Source organism: Apium graveolens, chromosome 4, assembly GCF_009905375.1.
Source record: "Apium graveolens cultivar Ventura chromosome 4, ASM990537v1, whole genome shotgun sequence".
NCBI lineage: Eukaryota > Viridiplantae > Streptophyta > Magnoliopsida > Apiales > Apiaceae > Apium > Apium graveolens.
This window is the reverse complement of record NC_133650.1, coordinates 98,467,814-98,492,279: the sequence shown is the minus strand read 5'-3', so window position 1 is coordinate 98,492,279 and position 24,466 is coordinate 98,467,814. Positions and strand designations below refer to the sequence as shown.

General features: G+C 32.9%; 1 protein-coding gene and 1 long non-coding RNA gene across 4 annotated transcripts; one reads left to right on the top strand and one right to left on the bottom strand.

Moving 5' to 3' along the window:
• Nucleotides 1-6,092: 6,092 nt before the first annotated feature.
• LOC141718523 (nuclear transport factor 2-like) lies at nucleotides 6,093-11,720 on the top strand. 3 transcript variants are annotated; one of them, XM_074520906.1, is made up of 8 exons: nucleotides 6,093-6,228; nucleotides 7,565-7,768; nucleotides 8,188-8,488; nucleotides 8,569-8,976; nucleotides 9,183-9,304; nucleotides 9,389-9,448; nucleotides 10,970-11,033; nucleotides 11,209-11,720. In XM_074520906.1, exons 2-8 carry the CDS (start codon nucleotides 7,571-7,573, stop codon nucleotides 11,451-11,453), a joined length of 1,398 nt encoding a protein of 465 aa, XP_074377007.1. In that variant the 5' UTR covers nucleotides 6,093-6,228; nucleotides 7,565-7,570; the 3' UTR covers nucleotides 11,454-11,720. The 3 variants fall into 3 exon arrangements, with proteins under 3 accessions (XP_074377007.1, XP_074377005.1, XP_074377006.1); XM_074520904.1 differs by lacking the exon at nucleotides 6,093-6,228 and adding an exon at nucleotides 6,281-6,503; XM_074520905.1 differs by lacking the exon at nucleotides 6,093-6,228 and adding an exon at nucleotides 6,519-7,447.
• A 2,546-nt stretch (nucleotides 11,721-14,266) lies between these two features.
• Nucleotides 14,267-17,554, bottom strand: LOC141717378 (uncharacterized). The gene is made up of 3 exons (XR_012573618.1): nucleotides 17,388-17,554; nucleotides 17,192-17,263; nucleotides 14,267-14,458 (listed from the first exon to the last, which is right to left on the bottom strand). It is a non-coding gene; the product is annotated as an uncharacterized LOC141717378 (long non-coding RNA).
• Between the last annotated feature and the right edge of the window lie 6,912 nt (nucleotides 17,555-24,466).

Genomic DNA, 24,466 nt, shown 5'->3' with positions numbered 1-24,466 from the left:
CTTATCATGCTAATTCTTATCTTTGACTGACCATTTTCTCCATGTTAATACCCTTGACACATTTGTCTCTAGGCTAGGAAAAATGGTTCCAACCTTACATAAGGAGGACTAGCAGTCTTTGCCCTATTGTAATCCTAAACATGCTTTTTCTACAATTAATGCAAGTAATAAGAGATGCATTCATGGCATAAAAGTAAGCAAGCACTGTATTAAGAATACATGGCATTCATTCTGAAACATTACACATAAGAATTAAGCAAGACATGCATGATATGGAACAAATAGAATTAAAAAATAAATCACTAATTATCTAGTCCAATCATGTTGATGTATCTCATCTAAATGTCTCAATTCAATTATAAACTAACACATCTTAACAAACAATTCAGATCAAATAAATAAATTATAATGTAATAAGATAGAGATAAGCATAAACAAAGGTCTTAAGTGCTGGAAAACATATATCTCATTAAAGCAATTAGTCATGTTCAAAAAATATTCAAACACATATTTAAGATCATCTAAAGTACCATGCACAAGTTAAACATCAATCCTAGTTACCATAAAAATGATCTAGTGAACTAGTTCAGCATTATCTATGTGTGATGCTATCATGCTTGTGCGAGTGTTAAACATTTAAACACTAAGATCTTATCATGCATTGAATACTAAGATCAAAATATTGCAGTGGTTCTAGAAATTGAAACCTGAGATATGTGAGTTGGACCATCTTCAGATGCTTGTACGAGTGTTAAACATTTAAACACTAAGATCTTATCATGCATTGAATATTAAGAGCAAAATATTGCAGTGGTTCTAGAAATTGAAACCTGAGATATGTGAGTTGGACCATCTTCAGATATTGGTATGAAAGCAAGATATTCATGATCTTCCTTCTCGTCATCTGATCCATCCCAACTCTTTCCCGATTCACTATAAGTTTTGACTGGCTGCTTCACTAAGAAAATATTTCACCTTTGTCACATCTTTTCAACTGAATCCATACTCATCCTTGTTTGTCAAGCTTCTTGTTATGTTGTAGCAAAACCCATTATAGTTACTTGACACATATATCTTGTCATAACTGTAGCTATCAAATCTTGTTTACGTCCCAATCTCAGTCTTGTAATCACCTCATGAACTGAATCTGTAAAAGTCTCTGCTTCAGAATATATAGGCTTAATCCTTGGATATAACTTATGTACTCCTTGTGAATCTGATGCGACTAAACTTCCCTGACATGTGAAACACTGCCCTGACGTCCAGTTCCTCAAGTACTTCTACCTGAGCTTCCTCTGATTCAACTATCAGTAACTCTTACATTCTGTTATGAGATTCCAGCTTTAATGCATGTAACTGAGATGTCTGTATGTCCCCACTATTCTCTCTGACCTCCACAATTCCAGCTTATATGATCTCATTGATTCCCGAATAAATGTAGCATTGGTACAAATCACTGTGTGACTATATAATTTGGAATCATAGAGTTGTCTTAAAATCTTCAAGAAAAATTATACCCGTAGAAATTTCATTCATTTTCTACATCTGAAAATCCAGTGGTATCCTATGCAGTAAGCCTTTGAGGAAGTTCCACAATTTTCTTCTATAGGCCTTGAAATCAACTTCATTGGAATTAGAAAACCATTATCTTTCTTCGAAAGATTAAAATCAACTTTAGTAGCATGGAGGAATCTTGAGTCTACCAATACTTTGAGTACCCTTAAATTAATATTTAAGAAAAAAAAATTAAATTTCCAAATTTTTTAAATTCCTTAGAAAATAAATTAATCAAAAATAAATATTTAAATAAAAAATTAATTTTCAAGAATTTTGAATTTTCTTAAAAATTAAAATAAAACGTAAATTATTATTTAAGAAAAAATTAAATTTAAGAATTTTAAATTTTCTGAAAAAATAAAATAAAAATCGGGGCTACGGAATTTATAAGTGCTAATTGGCGACTCCTTATTTCCCATGAGGTTAACTTGCGACCTTCCAAATAACTGGCGACCAATATTGCTAACCTGCGACTCGTTTTCTTACCCTGCTACTGCTGCCAAACATTCCCGCGCGTGGCTTACCAGTTGCTAAAATAATTGACGCACGGCAGGTTCAGGCTCGTGCACAAGATGAAGCCAACTAGTCGCATGTGATGTTTACCACTTTGAATGAATTAGCTGCCATTCACTGAATGTGAACCAAGGAATTGGCAGCTAATTAACTACAAATCTGGCAGCTAAAAGTCTTTGCCGAAGTGAATAACTAAACAACAAACTGAAAGCCTGAAAACCGAAAATAATTAGATTAAAAAATTTATTTACTAAAATTTAATTTAGTTAAATTTATAAAATAAATTTATTTAAATTAAGTTTATTAAATAAACTTATTTAAATTAAATTTATAAAATAAATTTTCTAAATCAAATTTACAAAATAAATTTATGTAAATGAAAAATTAATAAAATTAATTCATTTAAAGATCCTGATTTGTGTATCAATAAGTCAGCTCTGATACCAATTGTTAGGTCCCGAATTATCGTAGAAGGGGGGGTTGAATACGATACTCACTAAATTGAAAAATTCTTTCGAATCTTTTACGGATATAAAATTTAGTGCTCGGTTAGTGGTTCCGTGTTCTTGAGGTGAATAGTGTTTGGAACAATAAAACGAGGAACACAAGATATTAGGGGAAGTATATATTCGTATATAAATCCTCGAGGGGTGTTGCTACACTCCGGTAAATAAATTAACCTGCTAAAATCTAAGAACAACAAAGTTCCTAACTTCTACAAAGATCAACAAATTAAATCATATACAATCATGTAGCTTTTGTTTGTCCAAGGATTTAATTATCGGTTAATGATTATAATGCCCCTATGAATATACAAGAGTTAAATCGGGCATTATAACGTTACTCCGATGAGAAGTTAAACGGATATTCAAGGTGTTGGAGCTTTTCTGAAAATCTTTGCTTCTTTTTCACCAGCTCTCTTGGGAGAGAAGATGAACAACACATGTGAATTGCGTCTGCTTCTGTTGTGTAGACTTATATCAATTAAAATGTGTGGCTGAAATTGAACCACACAAATTAATTGATTGTACAACAAAATGTGGCTGAGGAGTAACTTGCGACCAGGGGATATCTTGTAACCTGCGACCTTGCCTTGGTTTTTAGTACAGGATAAACTAACCTGCGACTAACAAAAACTAATTTCCTTTGTTAACCAACTGGCGACCAAGACTACTTAACTAGCGACTTACTAATACAAGTACAAAATTTGTATTTAACTTCATTTGATTGAAAAACCAACCCGCGACCATATATGGTCTGGTTTCTTTTGATTTTCATTTTATTTCTTTTTTCCTTTTTCTTCTTTTTCCTTTTTTTTTCTTCTTCTTTTTTTAGTTTTCTTTTCTTTTCTCTTTTCTTTTCTTTTTCTTTTTTTTTGGTTTTCTTTTTCTTTTTATTTAAGTTCAAATTGTAACTAAATTAACTTAGAAAATAAACTTAAATATAACTTATATAAATAAACTAATTTTATTTATAAAATAAACTTATTTAAAGTTTATAAAATAAATTATTTTAAGTTTATTAAATAAATTATATTAAAGTCCATTAAATAAATTTATTTAATTAAACAATTAAACTTTGAACTCGACCAATCTCCAGAGCAGTTTACTTGTATACCCCGCGCACATCTTCTCGTACTTTAGCAGATAAACGTTCAATCCAAGTACGTTCCTCAACTTAACAATTCTTCTAAAAATAATACTCAGATTCCTTTCACGAGCTGTTACGCTTAGTGCAACTGGTTTGGTTCATAGACAACTAACCCCGATTCACGTCTTCGTATTATAGCCTTGATTACATTGTTAAGCTTGCAATAACTTTATCGCTTCACACTGACTGGCAATAATCAACTGTACTTTCACCGGAATCCTTTCTGATACTATAGACAACGTCTTCATTGCTACTACAATCTTGAATACTTCATTCACTGTTCTTCATCGACGCTTGAACATATAAACGAACTCCTGTCAGCGAGTATAACTTCAAGGCTGCAACTGTCTTCTTTAACCTTTGTCTTCAATTCTTCAGATTCCTATGCTTCATACACTATCTATCTTCAATCAATGCAATACACTGAAATCTTCTGGTAGCACTTATACACTGAATCTTCATCATTTATGAAACACTGAAAGTCTTTAACCTTTATTCTTCACTGAGGCATGAACATATTAATGAGCTTCTTTCAGTGACCTGTAAATAGACTTCAAACTTTCTTCTAATCTTTTGATTCTTTGTATTTGCATTGTCTTCATTTCTTCTAATTTCTTGTGTAGTCGTAGTATTGTTAACCTGTCATGTTCCAGTGTTGTTCTCGTGTTGAGTTATCACATAACTGTTCATACAGCTACGGAGTCTCATCAACAAACATGAAGGAATAAAAAAATTCAGGGTTTATGGTCTTACAAAAAGAACGATATCCTTCGCGCTCTACAAAAATAAACGGTAGCTCATCAACAATCAACAGTTTGCAAACATATTTCTAAAAGCACCTTGATTAAATAAGCAAGACTTCCGGATTGAAATAGTCAAAATAATCCCATCATTATTAACTATCATCCCTGGCTGATTTTTTTTTTGCTTCATATCTATATTAGAGCATCTAAAAGGATATACAAATTTTAGCAATAAAATTTACTTGGCAGCAATAATTGATGTTGCCCCTTTCATATTTGTTTATGGTGTTTCTTCTTGTTGATTTTTTTCAATTTTCTGTAAGAGGCTGTCTTCATTTAAACCATCCATCTCTGGGACGTGACATGATGAAAACTGTAAAATATTCTATTTTTATTTAAAAAAAATTAGATTGTTGATTTGGAAGGAATCTGATCCTCCATCACCTCACACCCATAAAAAAATTGGGAACTTAGTTTGGCTGTCTCTTTTTCTAATTGCATATATTGCATTATGCAAGAATTATTCCAACACATGGAAATTCTATTCTAGTGCAATTATTTTTTGGTTTGTTCACATAATATGCAATTTTCAGGTTTCAACATAAAATACATTATGTATTTAATTATATGAAGCTTATTATAAAATATCCAAATATACTCACCATGGTCCAAAAATATTGAAAACAGAGGGTGCAGGGAAAATTTCCAGGTCCGCTGCCACATACTGTTTCTCAAAGGTTTTGTGCCTTTTTTGTGATATTGGTTAAACTCGAAATCTTGTAAAAGCCACTATAATGTGCAAACTAAAATTACCCAATATTCGACTGATGTCGTATAAAATTATTGTTATTTCAGGTCGTATAAAATTACTGTTATTTCAGGTCATCCTAAAATTGTAGTGGGTTTACTGAACTACTAAATGACTAAATATCATAATTTATTCATATTTGCACAATAATAATGTTATTTATCTCGTCCTCAAAACTTAAATTTACTCTTTAAATGACCTGCAATAATCAAAGTGAAATCATATCTGGACACCTTAAACGTTGGTAAAAGTATAGCCTGAGGTGTGTGATCAGCGCTTCAGATCTTTATCCATGTTTTTAGAATTTAAGATAATCATTAGAATTTAAGATAATCATTAGGTATATTTTTTAGCAAATAATCTTAATGTAGAGATTATTATAAAAACTAAGATGATTATATTATCGTATAACAATTCAATTATAGAAAATACATATACAAAACCAGATTAGTTTTGGATATCCGAATGTAAAAATTTATGATTCATATCAAGTGTAAATTTATTAGATGAAAAGCAGTTCAAATATTCAATCCAATTTATTCATACCGAAAATCCTAAAACTCGGATTAAAATCAAATATATTATCGGAAATTAGAATATTGAAATTTTCATAATTTTTCTGATAGTTTCAATAGTATTGGAAATTAGTATCCAAATTATCGAAATTTCAGCTCACCCTTACCAACACTAAAATTAAAAACTAAAAGAATATTTATGAATTTATTTTCTCTTTTTTTTTTGCAATGGACGCGTAGATATCAAATTTCCACTATTAAAATTAAAAATAAAATCTAAAAACTTTTGACTGTTTTTAAGTAGCACAAAAATCAAAGACACACAAGTTTAACCTAAAAGTAACAACTACTATTCTCCCGTCGCTAGCAACATCACCAACATCACTATCCCCCTCTTCTCCAGTAGCTTTCGCTTCCCTTGCTTCATCCTTGTTTTTTAAAGGTACAATCTTTATCCACAATTTCTCATTTATATTATCAATTAATTCATTGTTTCATGAATTATTTTCATTTCAGTCTTGTTCTTTCATTTCATTTCACTTTTTTAATGAGTTGCACCTGCCCTTGCTGTGTGATCAATGCTTTAATTAATCTTTAGGGTTATATTATTAGGGGTTTTGTTTATCAAGATTTATGCTTTTAGATCCGGGGTTTAATGAAATTTATTTAATTTTGTTTGTTTTGATTAAAAATTGGCTCTTTATTTGGTTTGTTCAGGTAATGCTTTATGGGTTTAATTTCCCCTACCTAAAATGTGTGTTTATATATTGATTCAAGAATGTTGACTCTAGTTCTGTGGTTCTCCATCTTATGCCCTTTAGATATCACTGAAAAAATTGATATTTTAAATAAGTGACGGCTCTATCAATTTTTAGGGCTTTGCTTATCTTTTTGGTATTCCAGGAATCCGTGTCTGTGTTCGTGTTTTAGGGGCTGCATTTTTTATTATTTGCTCCGTAGTTGAACATATTTTTTCCTGGACTTAAAATGTGTGTATATTGATTCAAGAATGCTGTTTTTAGTTTTGTGGTTCTCCATCTTATGTAACATGTGAAAATTCAAAATTGTTTAAAATTGCAATTAAATTATGTTTGCATGAATTGGTAGGGCCTTGCTTCTGTTTATGATATTCGAGGAATTGTCTCTTATTTATGTTTTAGGGCTGCATTTTTTACTTGACATGTCTAGTAAATTAAAAATTAAAATTTTTAAATAATTCTAGGTACCGTAAGTTGTTATGTTTTTTCTATTATGTTCGATATTTAACAAATCTTCTATGTTTTGGTGTTTTTATGGTCTTCATTTTTCATTCAATGTTCTAGGGTTATGCATATCAAGTAAATTTAAAGATTCAAGAATGTAAAGAAAGTATGGTCCAGTAACTTGTCGTGTTTTTCCTTATGTGTACATATAAGAAATCGTCCCTGCTTTAGTGTTTTTGCAGGGATGCATATTTATTTCTTGCTTCGTGGCTAAGCGTGGTAGGCATTTAATGACTTCTAGTTTTATATTACCGTGAGCGATATGTAGCATTTTCTAGAATATAAATGTTAAGAAGGATATCATACTTATAAAAGTTTTGTGTATGGGCAGAATTTGGAGCCATGTATGCAAAGATGAAGTATTCATCTAAAAGAATACTTTTTGTTGATAAATTGAAAGTAAATATTTAGTGTCTACGACCTGTAATAGATGTTTGCTTCTTTTTTTTTTCTTTTGTTTAAAATTGTCTTTCAGAACTATAATAGAATTTTTTGGTATATGTTACTAATTTTCAGAGTGCAATGGCCACCCTATCTGACATCCCGCCTGCTCCCTCCAATGAAACCCATACTGCCGGGGAAGTGGCCGGTGCTTTTGTTGCACAATACTACAGCATTCTTCACAGTAATCCAGAAGTGGTGTATAAATTTTATCACGATATAAGTGTGATAAGCCGTCCAGAACCTAATGGTGTTATGGAATCTGCGACAACCATGAAAGTGAGTTTGTGATTTATAGATGCTTTTAATTTTGGTAGAACTTGTTTGTTCACTGTTCGGTCAGTTGTCTTCAAATTTCTCTTTTGAGTTCGCTAACTGAATTCTGACACTTAAACTATATCATCTGCTTATGTTAACTTTAGTGAGTAGGCATGCATTATTTTAGTGTTAGTATCACTACATATCATTAATGTATCAAAAGATTAAAAGAAATTGTTACCTTTTGTTCGGAAAATGACTTTACTCTCACTCTACATTTTCACCGTAACCTTTAGAGAAGTTCTTTTACTCTCCTTTCTTTCGTATGTAGAGTGATGAACACACACTCACTCCACTTTTCCATGTCAATAATCCTGTGTGTTGAAATACAACTGTTCTTGAGAGGTGAGATTAACAATCAAGTATTGTATCTGGAACAGGGTATTAATGACAAGATATGTTCAATGGATTACAAGAATTACAAAGTAGAGATAAAGACCGCAGATGCACAGGATTCTATGAAGAATGGTGTAATTCTTTTGGTGACTGGGTACTTGACAGGCATAGACAATCTGAGAAGAAGATTTACACAGACTTTTTTCCTTGCCCCACAGGACGTAGGTTACTTTGTGCTCAATGATGTTTTCAGATACGTGGATGAAAATGTTCCGGTGGATGCTAACACTATTTCAGTTAGTGCAATACCTGACACTCCATCAACAGGCCTGACGAAGGAACCAGGTTGCCTTCATATTTCAAATTCCATATTTGAAACTGATATACCTTTCGATAGATTTCGATACTGATTATGTTATTTCCAGAGCCATCACATGTGCTTGATCCTCCGGTATTTAACCAGGAGAAGTCCCATATCGAGGAGCTTCCAAATGTTGAAGAAAAGAATGACGACTTAAAAGGAAATGAGAGTGAGAGTACAAAAGCTGTACCAATTTCTGAATCTCAGTCAACAGAGAATCATATTATTGCAGATCTGGACCCAGTTTCTTGTAATCCTGAAGAGGATGCTCCAAAGAAGTCATATGCATCTATCGTAAGCTCACATACCAAGAATGGAAACTTGGGGTCTGTTAAGATGTATGTTCCCGCTACTTCTGCAAAGGTGGCTCCACTGAAGACTGAAAAGCCTTCACTTAACTCTGTCTCACAAGCTCTAGCTCCAGCTGCTTCAGTTCCCAATGCCCCAGCAAGTAGCAATGGCGGTGATGAAGGTGTTTACACTTTTCATTATTAATTGCTTCATGCATTTTTTGCTTTAGCTAATTTCAAAACATATCAGAGAGTTGAATCCAGTTTGTTGCAACCCTTGCCCCTAACATATTTGACTATGGATATAAGTTTATTTGCTATCCTATATCTATGTACTTCATGCTCATACCTATACAACATTTGATTGAGGGCATTCTACTTCTTGTAGGTGAAGGCCACTCTATCTATGTTAAGAATTTGCCTCTAAGCGTGACTCCTGATCAGCTTGAGATGGAGTTCAAGAGATATGGGCCTATCAAACGAGGCGGAGTCCAAGTCAGGAGTAATAAGGTAATTCCAACACATAGAACATATCTCTTGTTTTCTTCAATGAGGCAGTTGTTGATTACTTGTTTTTTATCCTTCCGATAACAGGGTTTTCGCTTTGGCTTTGTGGAATTTCTAGATGCAAACTCTATGAACAATGCAATTCAGGTGTGCTATAACTTATTTTGTTGGGAGGAAAATTTAGCAATGATAAATGATGTGATGTCTTCTGTTAATTTTTAAAAGGATGTTTGAATATTGTGAGGTGTACCTTGTGTTGGAAGAAAGTTACCAACCAATACTTTAAAAAGCGAATATTAAGTTCGCATTTTAGCAATAGAGGCTTTAGAGTATTTTACGGTTTGATAGTAGCGTCACTACAGCACAAAAGGCAGCTTAAGGGTCGGTTCAATCTTCATGTGGAAATGCCTTTATAGTCATGTGACTTGTCATATGTGTCTAATAACTTGTCATATGTGTCTAATAATTATACGTGACTCGTCATTCGTGTCTAATTAATATAAAAATAATCTTTGATCTATATTCTATGGTGTGACATCACTTCAGATTATTGCTGTATATTGTATGGATGTCAGTGCTTCAGCAGTCATATTTTTTACAGTGCTTCAATAAATTGATAATCCAAATTTTTCATTAATTGCTCTGTATATTGTTGTTAGTGGTAAAGAAACTATCCTGAGCAGTTAGTATCTTCTCTGCCTTGTGCAATTCATTACAGGTATTTTAGTCTTCTCATTGTCAATTTTGTCCATACAGAGACCAGAAACTGGCGAAAGGATTTTTTATTTATTATTTTTTAGCTTCTTGCTTGCTTTTAACTAAAAGAAGAGATCATAAAGACCAGAACTGGCGAAAGGATTTTCTACTTTTTAGCTTCTTGCTTGCTGTTGACTATAAGAGATCATGATGATGAACCAGTAACCATTTTCTTCCAGACAGAACAAACACAAATTTAAATAAAGCAATCCTTACAGTTTTTTAGTAAAATTTTCTCAGGTATCGGCTTTAGCTATCAGTCCAGTATCATGTGGTCAAAACTTCTAATCTATGATTTGTTTTTCTGGATATTTATGAAGTTCTCTCAAATTTGTACACACTGTAATTGTTACACATGTAATTTGTCGTTGATTTTGAGTAAAAAGGAGGAACGGAAAGTTCCGATTGGTCCTGACAAAAAGAAGAAGAAAGTTTCAATTGGTTACTGGATGCTAGGATGGACTGTAGATGTAATCTTAAAAAGCAACTATAAATGTTTCTTGGAATTGGATATCGTCTGCAAAGTTACTCTATAATACTTTATTGCCTTCCATAGTTCCATAACATTTAATTTAAGGGTATGGTTGATAGGTAGGGATACAGTTATGGTCGAGAAATACTTTGGTATTAGGATTCCCTACCTCTCAGAGTGAGCAGCAAAAATAAATCTTCTCTACCGATCTGATTGGATTAGGTTCTTATTTTGATCCAGTACATGGGAATGTTAATTGCTGGAAGTGTAATTCTTAATCTCCCAGGGAATGTGATTTTCTTGATTACCTCTGAAGTAGTTTATATTAATTGTTTTTTTAATAAGTTAGAAAGTCGGTGAAAAAGAAATTAGACAAACTCTTGTTTAATCGGTTTCTTTATTGTTGAAGTGTTTCCTAATAATGGACTTTTACCTTTTAGGCCTCACCTGTTACAATTGGGGATCGCGAAGCAGCTGTTGAGATGAAGAGAACGACGACCCGAGGTAATAAGTTTAGCCCTCTGTTTGGCTGTTAGTTCTTTTTATTTCTTTGACACCGAGTAAAAAAATGGTGATAATGATCAGATGATAATCTAGGCTCTCTATATTTAACATTTTTTGGATTGTTGTAACTTAATATTTGCATTAAGCATAGTTGGTCTTTCGCTACTTCTTGCAGTGGGGACGGCAGTGAGCAATTCCCGTGGTCGTTATCCTTCCGGACGAGGAGGGTTCAGGAATGACAGCTTCAGAGGCCGTGGGAATTACAGTGGTGGATGTTACAGCAGAAATGACTTTGGTGGTCGCGGTGAATATTCTGGACGTGGAAGGGGTCCAGGCGGCCGTAGTGGAGATGGAAATCAGCAAGGAAGGGGACGAGGGGGGCGTCGAAGTGGCCCAAGTCAAATTGGTGCTGCTTCTTAGAAAGCATGGGGTAATCTAGAACATTTTTTTTCTTAATTCGATTTTATTTTATAAGCAGTGCAGATATGGGTGCTAGTAAAAGGCAAGATAAGTTAGATAGTGGTGTTAGAAACTGTACAACTTCATTCATTCTGAAATGAAGTTTGTCTTTCAAGAAACATATTAGTGAGAACATGAGATGTAGTTTCAGGTATTCTTTCCTAACAAAATTTTGTGTAGGTTGTGGCTTTCTTTTAATAGGATAGAATGTAAGTTTCCGGATTCTTATATCAGATTTTCATATATTTTTTTAGCCATTCATGCCCTAGCATGGTTGCTGCATTTATGCATACGTTCGTACACAATAGAAATATTTATCGCTTCTAAGCACTTGATTTTGGTCAGATGTCTGAAAAAATCTAAGAGATGGATTTCAAATAAATTAAAATTATTGACGTAAAATTTTTAAATTAAAAATATCAATTCTCCTAACTCGATTTTGCGTTGGTAATTCTTAGATACAGGATTAACCTGTGTGGCCCTGTCTAGATATTAAGAAATTAGTTGAATGAGCATTGAGGGCTAATAGCAACTCCACTAGACTTCAAACAAATAAAACATAGCAATAATATGCAACAGCTTTCCAAACATGATGAACGAAAATGTGGTTGTGTAACCATGCCTAATTTGTAACGTTACTGGATATTACTTACAGTACATAACAACAGCGGGGTCTGAGTAATGGGTATTAAATTTTTTTTTTCTGAACCAAACAGGTAAACTTATACGTGATTCGAGAATTTTGCGAACTAAATGACTCTTAATCTTATAAAATTTGGGAATCAAAATGACCCATCTAAGATGGATCGGAAAATTAATATTAATAAAAAATATCAGATATAACGAACATTTTATTTATAATTTGTTATCCTTATTTTAAAAGAAATATATATATATATTTATCAAAAATTCAATTTTATATGTATAAATATTAATTGAGAAGTGCTAACTGCTAAGTATCCCAAATTACAAATTAGCGAATTGGTTTTCAAAATAATTCTGGAATAATATTGTATAATATTATGGTGTGTTTTAATTAATATATATACACCTAATGCACATAGTAAAGTTATTAAATATAGACGTTAAATTTAAGGATTTGGGAATGATTTTGAGAGTGCACCTTGTATATTTCATATTTATTTTCTACAACTACATTTAAAAAAAGAAAAAAAGAAAAGAGAAAAGGGCACAAAATAGGGGTGGGGGCAGTTGCAGTACGGGTAACGTGCAACCAGTATAAAATCGAAACGTAGCAAAAGGAGTTAGCTGTATAACTCACCCCCGTGTTCCACGTAGCAGATAAGCTAACAAGGGACAACAACCCCAACCAATTTAACTTTAAAGCACTTTCAAAATCTTATTTGGGGCCCACCTTGAGATTTGGTGGTCGGGACTTGACTCGTATTTTATCCCTCTTCAAAAAGTTGTTTATTCATTTATACCCAAGTTGTACTCCAACTTGAAGTATAATACTACTACTACTTCCCAAATGTAATGGGGATTGATAACTTGTGACACACACCGTTTCATTCCACTTACAACCCCTGTGAGGCTGTGTGCCCCGTCCTGTGTATAATACTATAATGTATTGTACAATTTGTGTTCTCTTTCAAATTTGTTTGGATTATTAATGAAAATGCAAACAAAAATAATAACATGGATTTCATAGAGATGGTAAATAATCATAAACAGTATCATTTCTATGTACCCGTTTTCTTAAAAGGGAATAACCACATTCACAAATATCATCGAAATTGAATTAATATTTAAATATATCATTTTTAAATTCTTCCTCGAAAAGATAATCAGTTAGTTTTTTTAAATGAGATGAATATATGTTTTGCATAGAAATATAAATTCATATTTTACTACATAAAAAAGAAAATAGAAAACAATATTCATAAGTAGCACTTTCATACGTCCTAATTCCCTAAAAAACTATATAAATAAAAAATGGGTAAAATAAAATGGGGCGGAACTAGGTATATACTCCCTCCGTCCCTCCTAGATGTTTACATTTGGGTGGGGCGCGAAGTTTAAGAAAAATGATAAAGTAGTGGAGAAAAGTTGAAAAAATGAGTAAAGTAGTGGGACCGATTAATATTATATGTATAAAGTGGGTATAGTGGAGGAAAATAGTGGATGTAGTTAATTTAAAATTTATAAAAACTTTACTATTTTTAGAAAATTTTGAAATGTAAATAATTGGATGGGACATCCCAAAAAGGAAAGTGTAAACAAATGGGAGGGACAGAGGGAGTATATGATACGGTATGTATGTATGGAAATGTGACATAATGAGTGAATGGTGATACAAGTTGCATGAATTGAGTACCACTTGTTGTCCCTTTTTCGTTAGTCTAAAAAAATAAAGACAAGTTGCAGAACAAGTTGCATGAATTGTCTAATGAGGAAAATTGTTGACGTGTGAGTTTACTTCTCATTAATTTAATTCCTTCTCCCTTTTTTTCTCCTTGATGTAAAACAAGTAGCATTTGCTAAATTGGCACCTGGGTTCTGGTATGAAATATGAATGCCTTGATTAAGATGGATGACTAGGAGGATGTTCAATGATGGTATAAAAATAATCGTAATTATTGTTAGTCCCTCTTATTTTTAATATACAACGTTTAATAAGACGTCCCAAATCCGGGGTCGGGAATGTAGGTCGTCATGCCATTATTAATCATGTCTAATCTGTATTGCTTTAATAATTTAACAAACCCCAGTCTCCCGCGCGTGCACAAACACGCAAGTTATAGCCTTAAAAACGATGTATAAAATATAATCTTCTTCTATTACAACTCAAATGTACTTTACAGGATCTTAAACAATTATTCGTAACCTATAATTACTACTAACATCTTATACATATCTGAATACTCTGGTCCACCTGAGACAAAACTGTAAGGGATTCTCCCCACGATTCAATTGACTAAGTACTACACCGGTATACCGGTTACCTGTTATATTGTGACATTTAAAAGAAAGCAAGAGTGAGCAATAATGCTCGGCCATAATAATCAAAACTATGAAAAGACTGTTAAAGAAATTATATTAATCCGTATAAGAATATGTATTTATTCAAAGTAGTTTTCTTGGTGATGCACACCTCTTTCCAAAACGATTTTTTGATTGACTTATTAGTCTGCAAATACCTTAATGGTAAATGCAACACCTAAACTTGTGTTACGGTATTGCATCTCAATTCCAATTGGAAAAATAGGACATTTACTGGAGCCACCGCTTACCATGATCAGTCGTAAGACGGAAATTAGTAACCTTTTCTACTAGTAGGAGGATGACTTCCAAACTCCTTGTTATCACCCTAGCCACATACGGGCTATGTGTCCCATTTTGGGTATACACATACTTCGCAGGTACTTAGGTACACATAGTAATGTCTCTCACGGTACTGGCAGTCTCCCTAATATACGAAGTACTAGATCTCTACCCCTCCCCTGTCCTTTAAGAAATTCTATCATATCCCAAGAACTCGTACTCCTCGAGTTCCCAAAGCGTTTAGCTTATTGATAGGCACAACTCATGTTGCTAGTATATATATGTACTTTCGAGAATTTTCGGAGGAAGTACGAAGATAATGTGAGTTGACCGTTGTCAACAGATAAATAAATGAGGGGGATTTTCTTTTGAAATTATATTCAAAATATTTAAAATACATCGAGATAATATTTTTCAACGATCTGAAAGTCTTCGAATGACTTTCTAAAATTTTTAAAAAAATAGGTTTTATGATTTTTAAATCATATTAAATTATTTAACAAATATTTAATAATTAAATAATAATTATTAAATAATTAACCTCGAATAATTATATTTTTAAAAGAATATTTAAATTAATATTTCTTAACTAATTTATGTTTAAATAATTAAATTATTCTTTAATAAATATTAAATATGTGAGTTTTAAATAAACAATCTTTGGAGAATACCTCTCCTATATTAAGTGAATATCCAAAATAATATTCATTGTTCGAGTAATTAAATAGTTGAAGGAATACGGTCTTTGGAAATCGTTTTAAATAAATTCGCGGTATTTAATACTTCACAAGTAGACTTCGAGTCCCTTGAAATAAAATAAGTACGGACTTTTAATCGTCCAAAACATCTCCTGGATGATTCTCGGGTTTATACTTTACAAAAACTGGCCGACTCTCGGTCTTACAACATATACATCACGCTCAATTATAGCGTTAATATTCTTAAATAAAACACCTCCGGAATGCTTCCGTGTTTTCATCAATTTATATTAACCAATCATCGGTCTAAAATATATTCCTCATATATACAACGCTACTCTCCAGCGTTATCGATTGAAATTAGGTAATATTCATATACAAAAATCATTAACATATCGTATGATATTATATATCACAATTCGTAAAATATGATAATACAACATCATGTATATAGCATTTATTTGAAAACAAACACAACACAACAGTTTTAAAATGCAGGGTTTGAAAACTTTCCTGAAGTCCAAAATACGTTTCCCGACTTCCTCTCGTTCCGAGTTTTCTAATCAACATATATCATAATCTTAATCAGTATTCCTAATCCCATCACCGACTTATATTTCTAATAAGTAAAATACTTCATATTTTTCAATATTCTACCGACTCGAAATAAATATCTATCCTTGGTCGAAACGGACGGTCGTTCTTCAAGAGTTGACTTTACCGAATGTTACTATAACGCGACTCGCACTCTACCATTTTTAATAAATCGAAAAATCAATATTTTAATACGAAACTACCTCGAGGAGCTTCTTGAGTAGTTTTAATATTTATCATAAAAGTTTCATTTTGATAAAGTGAATTTAAATAGGTGAAAAGTATTTTAAAAGTTCGGTCAACTACGGAGTTTTACTATTTATACCGCTTTCACTAAAATATAGATTTCTCTCAAATCGTTAACTCAATTGACGCACCGTTTTCGCGTGCGTGATCTAGACAAAATTTAAAATACATTATTTGAAAATGGTTTTCTGGTAATAGTGGTGAAATTCCCGAAAAGGCAGTTTAATGGAAGTGGGTTGAGTTTGGGTTTCTTACTCCGCGCGACCTTGGTTCCGACATTTTTATAAAATTGAAAAATCAATGTTTTTACTTGAAATTTTTATGAAAGTTAATAACCTCTATTTTTTACGCTCTTTAAAAATTTCATGATTTTTAAATATTTTTAAGTCGATCATTTCGATTTTTAAAGTTCATAATTCCCAGCAGTTTTTGTCGCATAAATCGTTTTCACTAAAACAGACTTAATTTTTGAACCGTAAATCGAAATCAAGCGATTCAAGCGCCTAAATAATCCTTAAAAAAATATCTATCATTTTAAGGTTTATTTTTCATGAAATCACATTTTATACATTCTGTATTTCTGCACAAAACTTATGGTTACGTTTCGTTCGTTTTATCGACGTTATGCTCACGACTCGGGTTTCTTTTTCACTCTAAATCATTAATCAACGACCATCAATCATCATACCATAATTTTAATAATTACTCCTCTCAAGAACATTATGTTCTTGAGGCCACAACATCAACCTTAATAACTAACTAACTAACTAAATATCAAGAAAATATCAAATCAATCATCAAAACCATACTTACATCTAAGATCCCTACTTTTCTTGAAACTTAAAACTTAAACAAAATTTGTATGAATGTTTATACCTTTATTGGTATCTTGGGAGGTTCTCTTCTTGATTATTGAACCTTGGGAGGACTCGGTTGTGCTTATGGATCCTAAATTATGCCATGAAAATCAAGAAAACAAGAAGAGATTTGCGGAGTTACTATTCATCACCAACTTTGAGCAAGGATTTGAATATACTATACTCATCCAATCGCCATGAAATTTTGAACGTACCTTGTACATGATATGAGGAAGCTTTGTTTAAAATTTGGTAATTTTTTAATGAGTAGAACATGAGATATGAATTTTTCTGTCCATGGTGTTCTTGAAATCAGTATTGTATTTTGAAGAGAGAGAGAGAGAGAGATAGAGAGAGAGAGAGGGAGAAAATTGGTGCTTGTTTGGTTGCTTCCTATATTTGTGAGCCAACAAATCATCCAAAAGATGGTGCTCATTTGCACCAGATTTTGGCTTCCCCAATAGAGTTAAAGAAGGGGAATCAAGAATTGATGTATTTATCGTATCCACATCCATAGAAATTATTGGAGAGTTTGGTGTTTGAGGTGCTTCTATCACTAAATATTTTGGCCGTCACTCCACATTTATTGGAGCCACATCAAGCTGAATTTGAGATGGTGCAGTGACTGAGTCTTTTGTTCCAGTTTGCACTTTGTGTGTTTCCTGTGCATTCCCAAGGGTTTTAGATCTCTTCTTTCTGGCATAGGTTTGAGGTGAACTTATGTCCCTTGCTTTCTTGGCCTGTGCTCCTGGTTGGGAGCCTGTTTCAACAGTGACATCCTTTTGGGAGGATGAAACTAGAGTTGTGCTAATTTCCTTATTAATCACCACAGTTTGTTGGGAAACTGTGATGTTACTAGGCTTGGGTGCACTCACCTCTCCAACCTTATCTTTAGGGTTTCTTTGATTTTCATCCTGTCCCTCACCCAACTCACTACCCTGCACACTCCCCTCTTTAGGTTTGGTAGATTTTGCAACTGGTTTCTTTTGAGAGAAACCAGAGGGGGCTTTTTTTGTTCTGGATTTTGAAGGTTTTGTTTTGGTAGCTTGGGTAGGCATCTGTTGGGTCAATGACACAGATGCCATAGCTACACTTGAAGGCAAAGAAATTTGTGAGGTTGGAAGAGTAGAAATAGTGGTGTTTACCTCACTTACCTGAGGGCCTCCATCATTGGAAAGTAGAAGAGGGACACCTCTTTGTGGTGACTTGATCTGTTGAGATCTGCAATAATTCTCCTTTCTTGAACCCAACAATTTAGTTTGTTGGTTGGGTTCTCAATAGCAATATTCTCAATAAGATGGTTAGCAAGCATCATAAAGAATCTAACATAATAGACACTTTTACCTCTCTTATTAACTTCCCCTAACTTATAACCTAAATCAAACATGATCATGTCACTGAAATTAAAGTACTTATCAGTAACTAGCATATAAAACATGTTAGCATGGCAATATTAACAGAATCAAAATTACTTACTTTACCAGAAAATACTTTGGTAACTATATCACACAACTAACTCCACTCTTTTCTAAGACCTAACCTCCTAATCTCACTTAACTTAGAAGTAGAGAGAGCATAGCCACTAGAATTAAGCATGGTAACTAAATTAGCATATGTGTGTGGAACAGTAGTAGTGTTATCTGGAATTTTAAAGCATGCTTTGATAATGTCACTATTAATGCAATGCTCCCTACCTTTAATGATGATAGTTATGTTTTGTCTGAAGACTGGTACACAGCAGTTGTCCACATCTCCTCCACAACTTCACAGTAGATTGTGGGTGATTCCAGCATAGCATAATTGAGTTTGCAATTTTCACAAAATCCATCATTTTGTGAAAGTCTTCAGATGCCAGAATTTCCTTGTTCATAAGAGATGCAAGTTGTTCTTTTCATAAATAAATCCAGACCGAGACATGATTTTGACTACTGGTGCCATTGTTAAAGTAGAGAAGTTTTCAGAGAGAGAGAGTATTTGCTTTGGAGAAGAAGAGAGTTAAAGCAAATGATTTGAGAATGATAAAAGAAAATAATGAAAATGAATTTTGCTTTTATACTGTCTTAGAAATAAACTGTCAAAAGTAATAAAGTGAAATAAAGTAACCAATCAAAATAGCCCAAAATAGCCGTTTAAAATAAATAAAACTGTCAAAATTTTGTCAATTATCCGCCGTGTTATACTTATAGACTGTAAGTATATTCGATGGATAATGTTCAGAGTTCCAACGACTAAGATTGAGAAAATTTGACGGATGAGAATAAAACAATTATCTGTCACGTATAAAATAATCCAGAAAAGTAATTGATTTTTATTAAGAAATTCTATTCCGACGGATGATCAAACTCGATGGATAATGAGCATCTGTCGGGATGTAAATTTTGACTTAGCCAAAATTTCATCTAATCAGAAAAATCAATTAAGTTTCTGGCTGCATCATAACTTGCAAGAAAATATCTGAAATAATTTAAGAATAATTAAGCATACCTAACTCACTTACCAACCTAAAAAAGGTGGACTCATCAAGTGGCTTGGTAAAGATATCTGCAAGCTTCTTTTCACTTGGAACAAAATGAAGTTCCACAGTACCATTCATCACATGTTCCCTAATGAAGTGGTACTTGATGTCTATGTGCTTTGTCCACTTGTATACCATAGTCCAACAATTGGTTTCTCATCCACAAAATTTGTGCACAACAACCACCAACAGCAATATATTCAACTTCAGCTGTAGAAGTAGAAATTGAATTTTGTTTTTTACTGAACCAGGACACAAGCTTGTTCCCTAGAAATTGACAGGTTCATGTTGTACTTTTTCTATCACTTTTACAACCGGCATAATCTGCATCTGAATAACCAGTTAGATCAAAACCAGAATCTCTAGGGTACCAAATGCCAAGTTTTGGTGTTCCCTTAAGATATCTGAAAATTCTCTTAATAACTACTAAATGAGATTTTCTAGGATCAGTCTGAAATCTAGCACAAAGACAGGTAGAAAACATTATATCTGGCCTACTAGCTGTTAAGTACAGAAGTGAACCAACCATGCCCCTATAGCTTGAAATATCCACAGACTTTTCAGTAGTGTTTAATTCAAGTTTAGTTGCAGTGGTCATGGGAGTTTTTGCATATGTGCAATCCATTAGTTCAAACTTCTTTAAGAGATCATAAATATATTTGGTTTGACTAATGAATATTTCATCACTAACTTGCTTAACTTGTAAACCAAGAAAGTAAGTTAGTTCTCCCATCATGCTCATTTCATACTTACTTTGCATCAATTTGACAAACTTTTTGCAAAGTTTTTCATCTGTAGAGCCAAATATAATATCATCTACATAAATTTGAACAAGTATACTAGAGCCATTAATATTTCTAAAGAATAAATTTTTATCAACAGTACCTCTTGTGAAGTGATTTTCCAAAAGAAACTTTGATAAAATATAATACCAGGCTCTAGGTGTTTGCTTCAATCCATAAAGTGCTTTCAAAAGATAGTAGACATATTCTGGAAAATTTGGATCTTCAAAACCAGGAGGCTGACTGACATAGACTTCCTCCTCCAAATCTTCATTCAGAAAGGCACTTTTAACATCCATTTGATAGACCTTGAAATTGGCATGAGCTGCATAGGCTAAGAAAATTCTGATGGCTTCAAGTCTTGCAACAGGAGCAAAAGTTTCATCAAAATCTATTCCTTCTTGTTGACAGTAGCCCTTAGCAACCAATCTAGCTTTGTTCCTGACCACTATGCCATTTTCATCCATCTTGTTTCTGAATACCCAATTGGTGTCAATTGGATTCTTTCCTTTAGGTTTGGGTACCGGCTTCCATACTTTGTTCCTTTCAAATTGCTTTAGCTCCTCCTTCATAGCTAAGACCCAATCAGGATCCAATAAAGCTTCTTCTGCCTTCTTTGGTTCTTCCTTGGAAAGAAAGCTGCTATATAGACATTCTACTTGAGTTTATTTCCTTATTTGAACTCTAGAAGATGCATCACCAATGATGAGCTCAAAAGGGTGATCTCTAGTCCATTTTCTTTGTTGAGGTAGATTAGCTCTAGATGAAGAGGCCTCATTATTGTCTTGACGTGTGACTGAGTTTTGATTATGAGAAACTTCCCCCGAGTTTGTGAATCTTTGATTTGAGAAAAGGGTACTATCTGTAGGTGATCTATTTTGACTCTCGGCTTCTCTCATTGTTTCGACGGATGATGCACTTTGTATCTCGACGGATGAAGCTGTTAGATATATTTGAGATGTCATGTCTAATATGATTTGTGTTTAGTTTTCAGAACTTAACAACAGGACAAATCAGGACTTACTGAAATCATGACTTATTGGAAGTCAGAACTTATATCAGAACTTAAGGTCATATCAGAACTTAAGTGCGGGAAGACTTACAGTTAAGAAAGGAAGTTGATTTACATGAGAAGATCTAAACTAGAACAAAAGAAGATATGCATGGAAAGAGTTAGAAGACTGGAAGACTTGTAGAAGATATCTGATTGATATATTTTAGGAGACAGAATTGTATTCCATATCAATTAGAATATATCTTGTAACTGTGTACTATATAAACACAGACTTAGGGTTTACACTATATGTGTTATCATTATCGAGAAGATTATACATTATAACCTAGCAGCTCTTAGTGATATTTGTTCATCACTGAGAGAGAATAACAGTTCATATTGTAACAGAGTTTATTTAATATACTTGATCTTTGTTACATACTTGTGTTAAATCAATTTGATTGTATTAACACTGTATTCAACCCCCTTTTACAGTGTTGTGTGACCTAACAAGTGGTATCAGAGCTTATATGTTAGCACACATACAATAAAGATCCAAAAAATCATGTATGAAGAAGCACAAACTCCAACCAAGCCCACCAAAACTCAAGAAACTCAAAACACTCAAACCCACAGTCGATATGAGACTATTAGGGTTCCCATTGTAATATCCGGGATATATCGTGTAATTATTTTTGCTATTATATAATTATTATGTGTGTTCAGTATCTATTCTGTGAGCTAATTGTTAAGTGTTATCTGTACTTGAATATTCAAAAATAATATTAATTGAGTATTTTAATTTTTATATGTTCAAAATAAAATATAGATAATTGTCATATCTTCCTAATTATTTTTATGTTGGTTTATGGATTTATAAGAATCATATGAAATTTCTAAAATCTTTTTCCGGGTAATTAAAATCTATTTTATAAAAACGGGAATCAACCGACGTCAACCGTTGTTACGTTTTTGGAACCCGAAACTCTTTCGAGAACTCCTTCCTAACCTAATTGTAATATTCCGAGCATATTCCATGTTTCGACTTTTTCGATCCGGCGTACGGTTTGTCCTGCGCGGGTCCCAGCGCAACATTTTCGATACAATATTCGTTTCGGTAAATCAATAAAACCCGTATTTTCGATAAACGGGAGCTTTTTATTAAACTATCACAATTATCACTTCGTAATACGTGTAACCAGGCGCTGAGACCAAGACCGCAGAACAAATTGTACTGATTTGGATAATTATCCCGAAAACCGATACCGTTTGGATCAGTTTTTACAAATAAACGTACCGTTTTATATCCGGAATGATCCAACGGGATACAAATTTTCCGTAATTATAAATAGCCTTTTATCGTATTTTATTTCGTATCAAAATCATTTGCAGATAGTTAATTATATAATTTTCAGAGAAAAGCCCTAATTTTCTAAAACTGTTCTAAGAATCAAACAGCAAAACGAAGGCGTTACCGATCTCTGTTTTCAAAGCTTGAGTAACCAAAACGAAGGATTTGAAGTGTTCAATCAGATTCTGAGCTTTGTTTCACTGCAGAAATCAAGGTTATTTTTCTAAAAATTTATTTATTTTCGAATTTATTTTATTAAAAATATGAATTTTTGTTCGGATGATTGTTTGTATGATTTGATGATTGCATGTTGTAGAGCTTGTTTTCCTGATGATTTTCATATGTCATACGTCTGATTTGGAGTTCAATAACATGCTCAAAAGTGGGTTTAATTTTCGAATTTCAAAATTAGGGTTTATAACCCGTATGAATGTTCTTAATTGAAATTTGGGGGTTTCTTATTCTGTGATAGATTGATGTTGTGTTATAGCGGGTTGTGTTCTCTGTGAAATTTGCAATCTAGTCGTATAAGTTTCATGAACCAACGAGGTCTGTAGAGAAGGGAGTTGTGTTTTGAAGTTTTCCGATGTTCGCCGGAAACTGGAAAACTTGACGGCCAAATTCCGGCCAACTCAGGGATTGTTAGGATGAATTGATTGCATGGTTGTGTTCCTGATGTTGTGTAGATGTGATCTGGAGGTGTTGGTGGGGTGAGGACGCCGGGAACGTGTTCTCCGGCGAACCCGACTGTTTTCCGGCGAAGAGCTGGAAAATTACATTTTAGTACCCCAACTTTTGAAAACGATGCAGTTAGGTCCCTGAAGTTTCCAGACTTTGCAAATTTAGGATTCCTGTTTATAAAATGTTTAAAAATCATATTTCCTATTTATTTTTATTATAAAAATTCATTTTTAAATTCTGAAAATTCTAAAAATTATTATTTTAATTCTGAAAATTATTTTTAATTCACAAATAAATCTAAATTAATTAGTTAATTAATTTCAGTTAATTTATAATTGATTAATTGGTCAATTAATTCAAAAATTAATTGATTAATTGATTTAATTAATTATTAATTGATTTTATTTAATTATTTAATTAGATTTAATTATTTAAAAATGATTTAAAAATTCTGAAAAATAGTTTCGAGCTTTAAAATATTATTCTAAATTATTTCCAAGGCTCGATAATTATTCTCAAATTATTTCGGAGCCAGAATGGGCCAACCGAACCCTGTTTATTAACCCGAAATTGATCCAACGACCCGTTTTAATTCCGAAAAATGTTTTAAAAATCATTTTAAATACCAGAAAGCCTATTTATGACCCGAGACTTCTTTATAAATAATATATCATTGATTACGTGATGTATTATGTGCTATATGTGACTTGTTAATTGACTATCAGTCTATATATTCAGTGTTTACTTGATTATTGCATAACTTTCAATCCGTTAATCGGATTTGGGTAAAACGAAGGGTAGATAGAAGTATGTGTTGAATAGAATTCCATGAGTAAATTATTGATAGATGCTTATGATATGTGAGCAGAAGAGGCAAGACGTAGGAAAGGGAAACATATAGTTGAGGAGTAAAACGGTTGTGATTGGAAGCGAGTGCAGTGTAGTAAGCTAATACCAGGCAAGTGTTCTGA

Excerpts from the sequence above, each read along its gene's own strand:
- LOC141718523 (XM_074520904.1), top strand. The coding sequence starts at position 6,420 with ATGCTTTTAGATCCGGGGTTTAATGAAATTTATTTAATTTTGTTTGTT. Across the intron at positions 8,489-8,568 it reads AGGCCTGACGAAGGAACCAG|AGCCATCACATGTGCTTGAT; the intron begins GTTGCCTTCATA and ends TGTTATTTCCAG. Across the intron at positions 9,305-9,388 it reads TCCAAGTCAGGAGTAATAAG|GGTTTTCGCTTTGGCTTTGT; the intron begins GTAATTCCAACA and ends TTCCGATAACAG.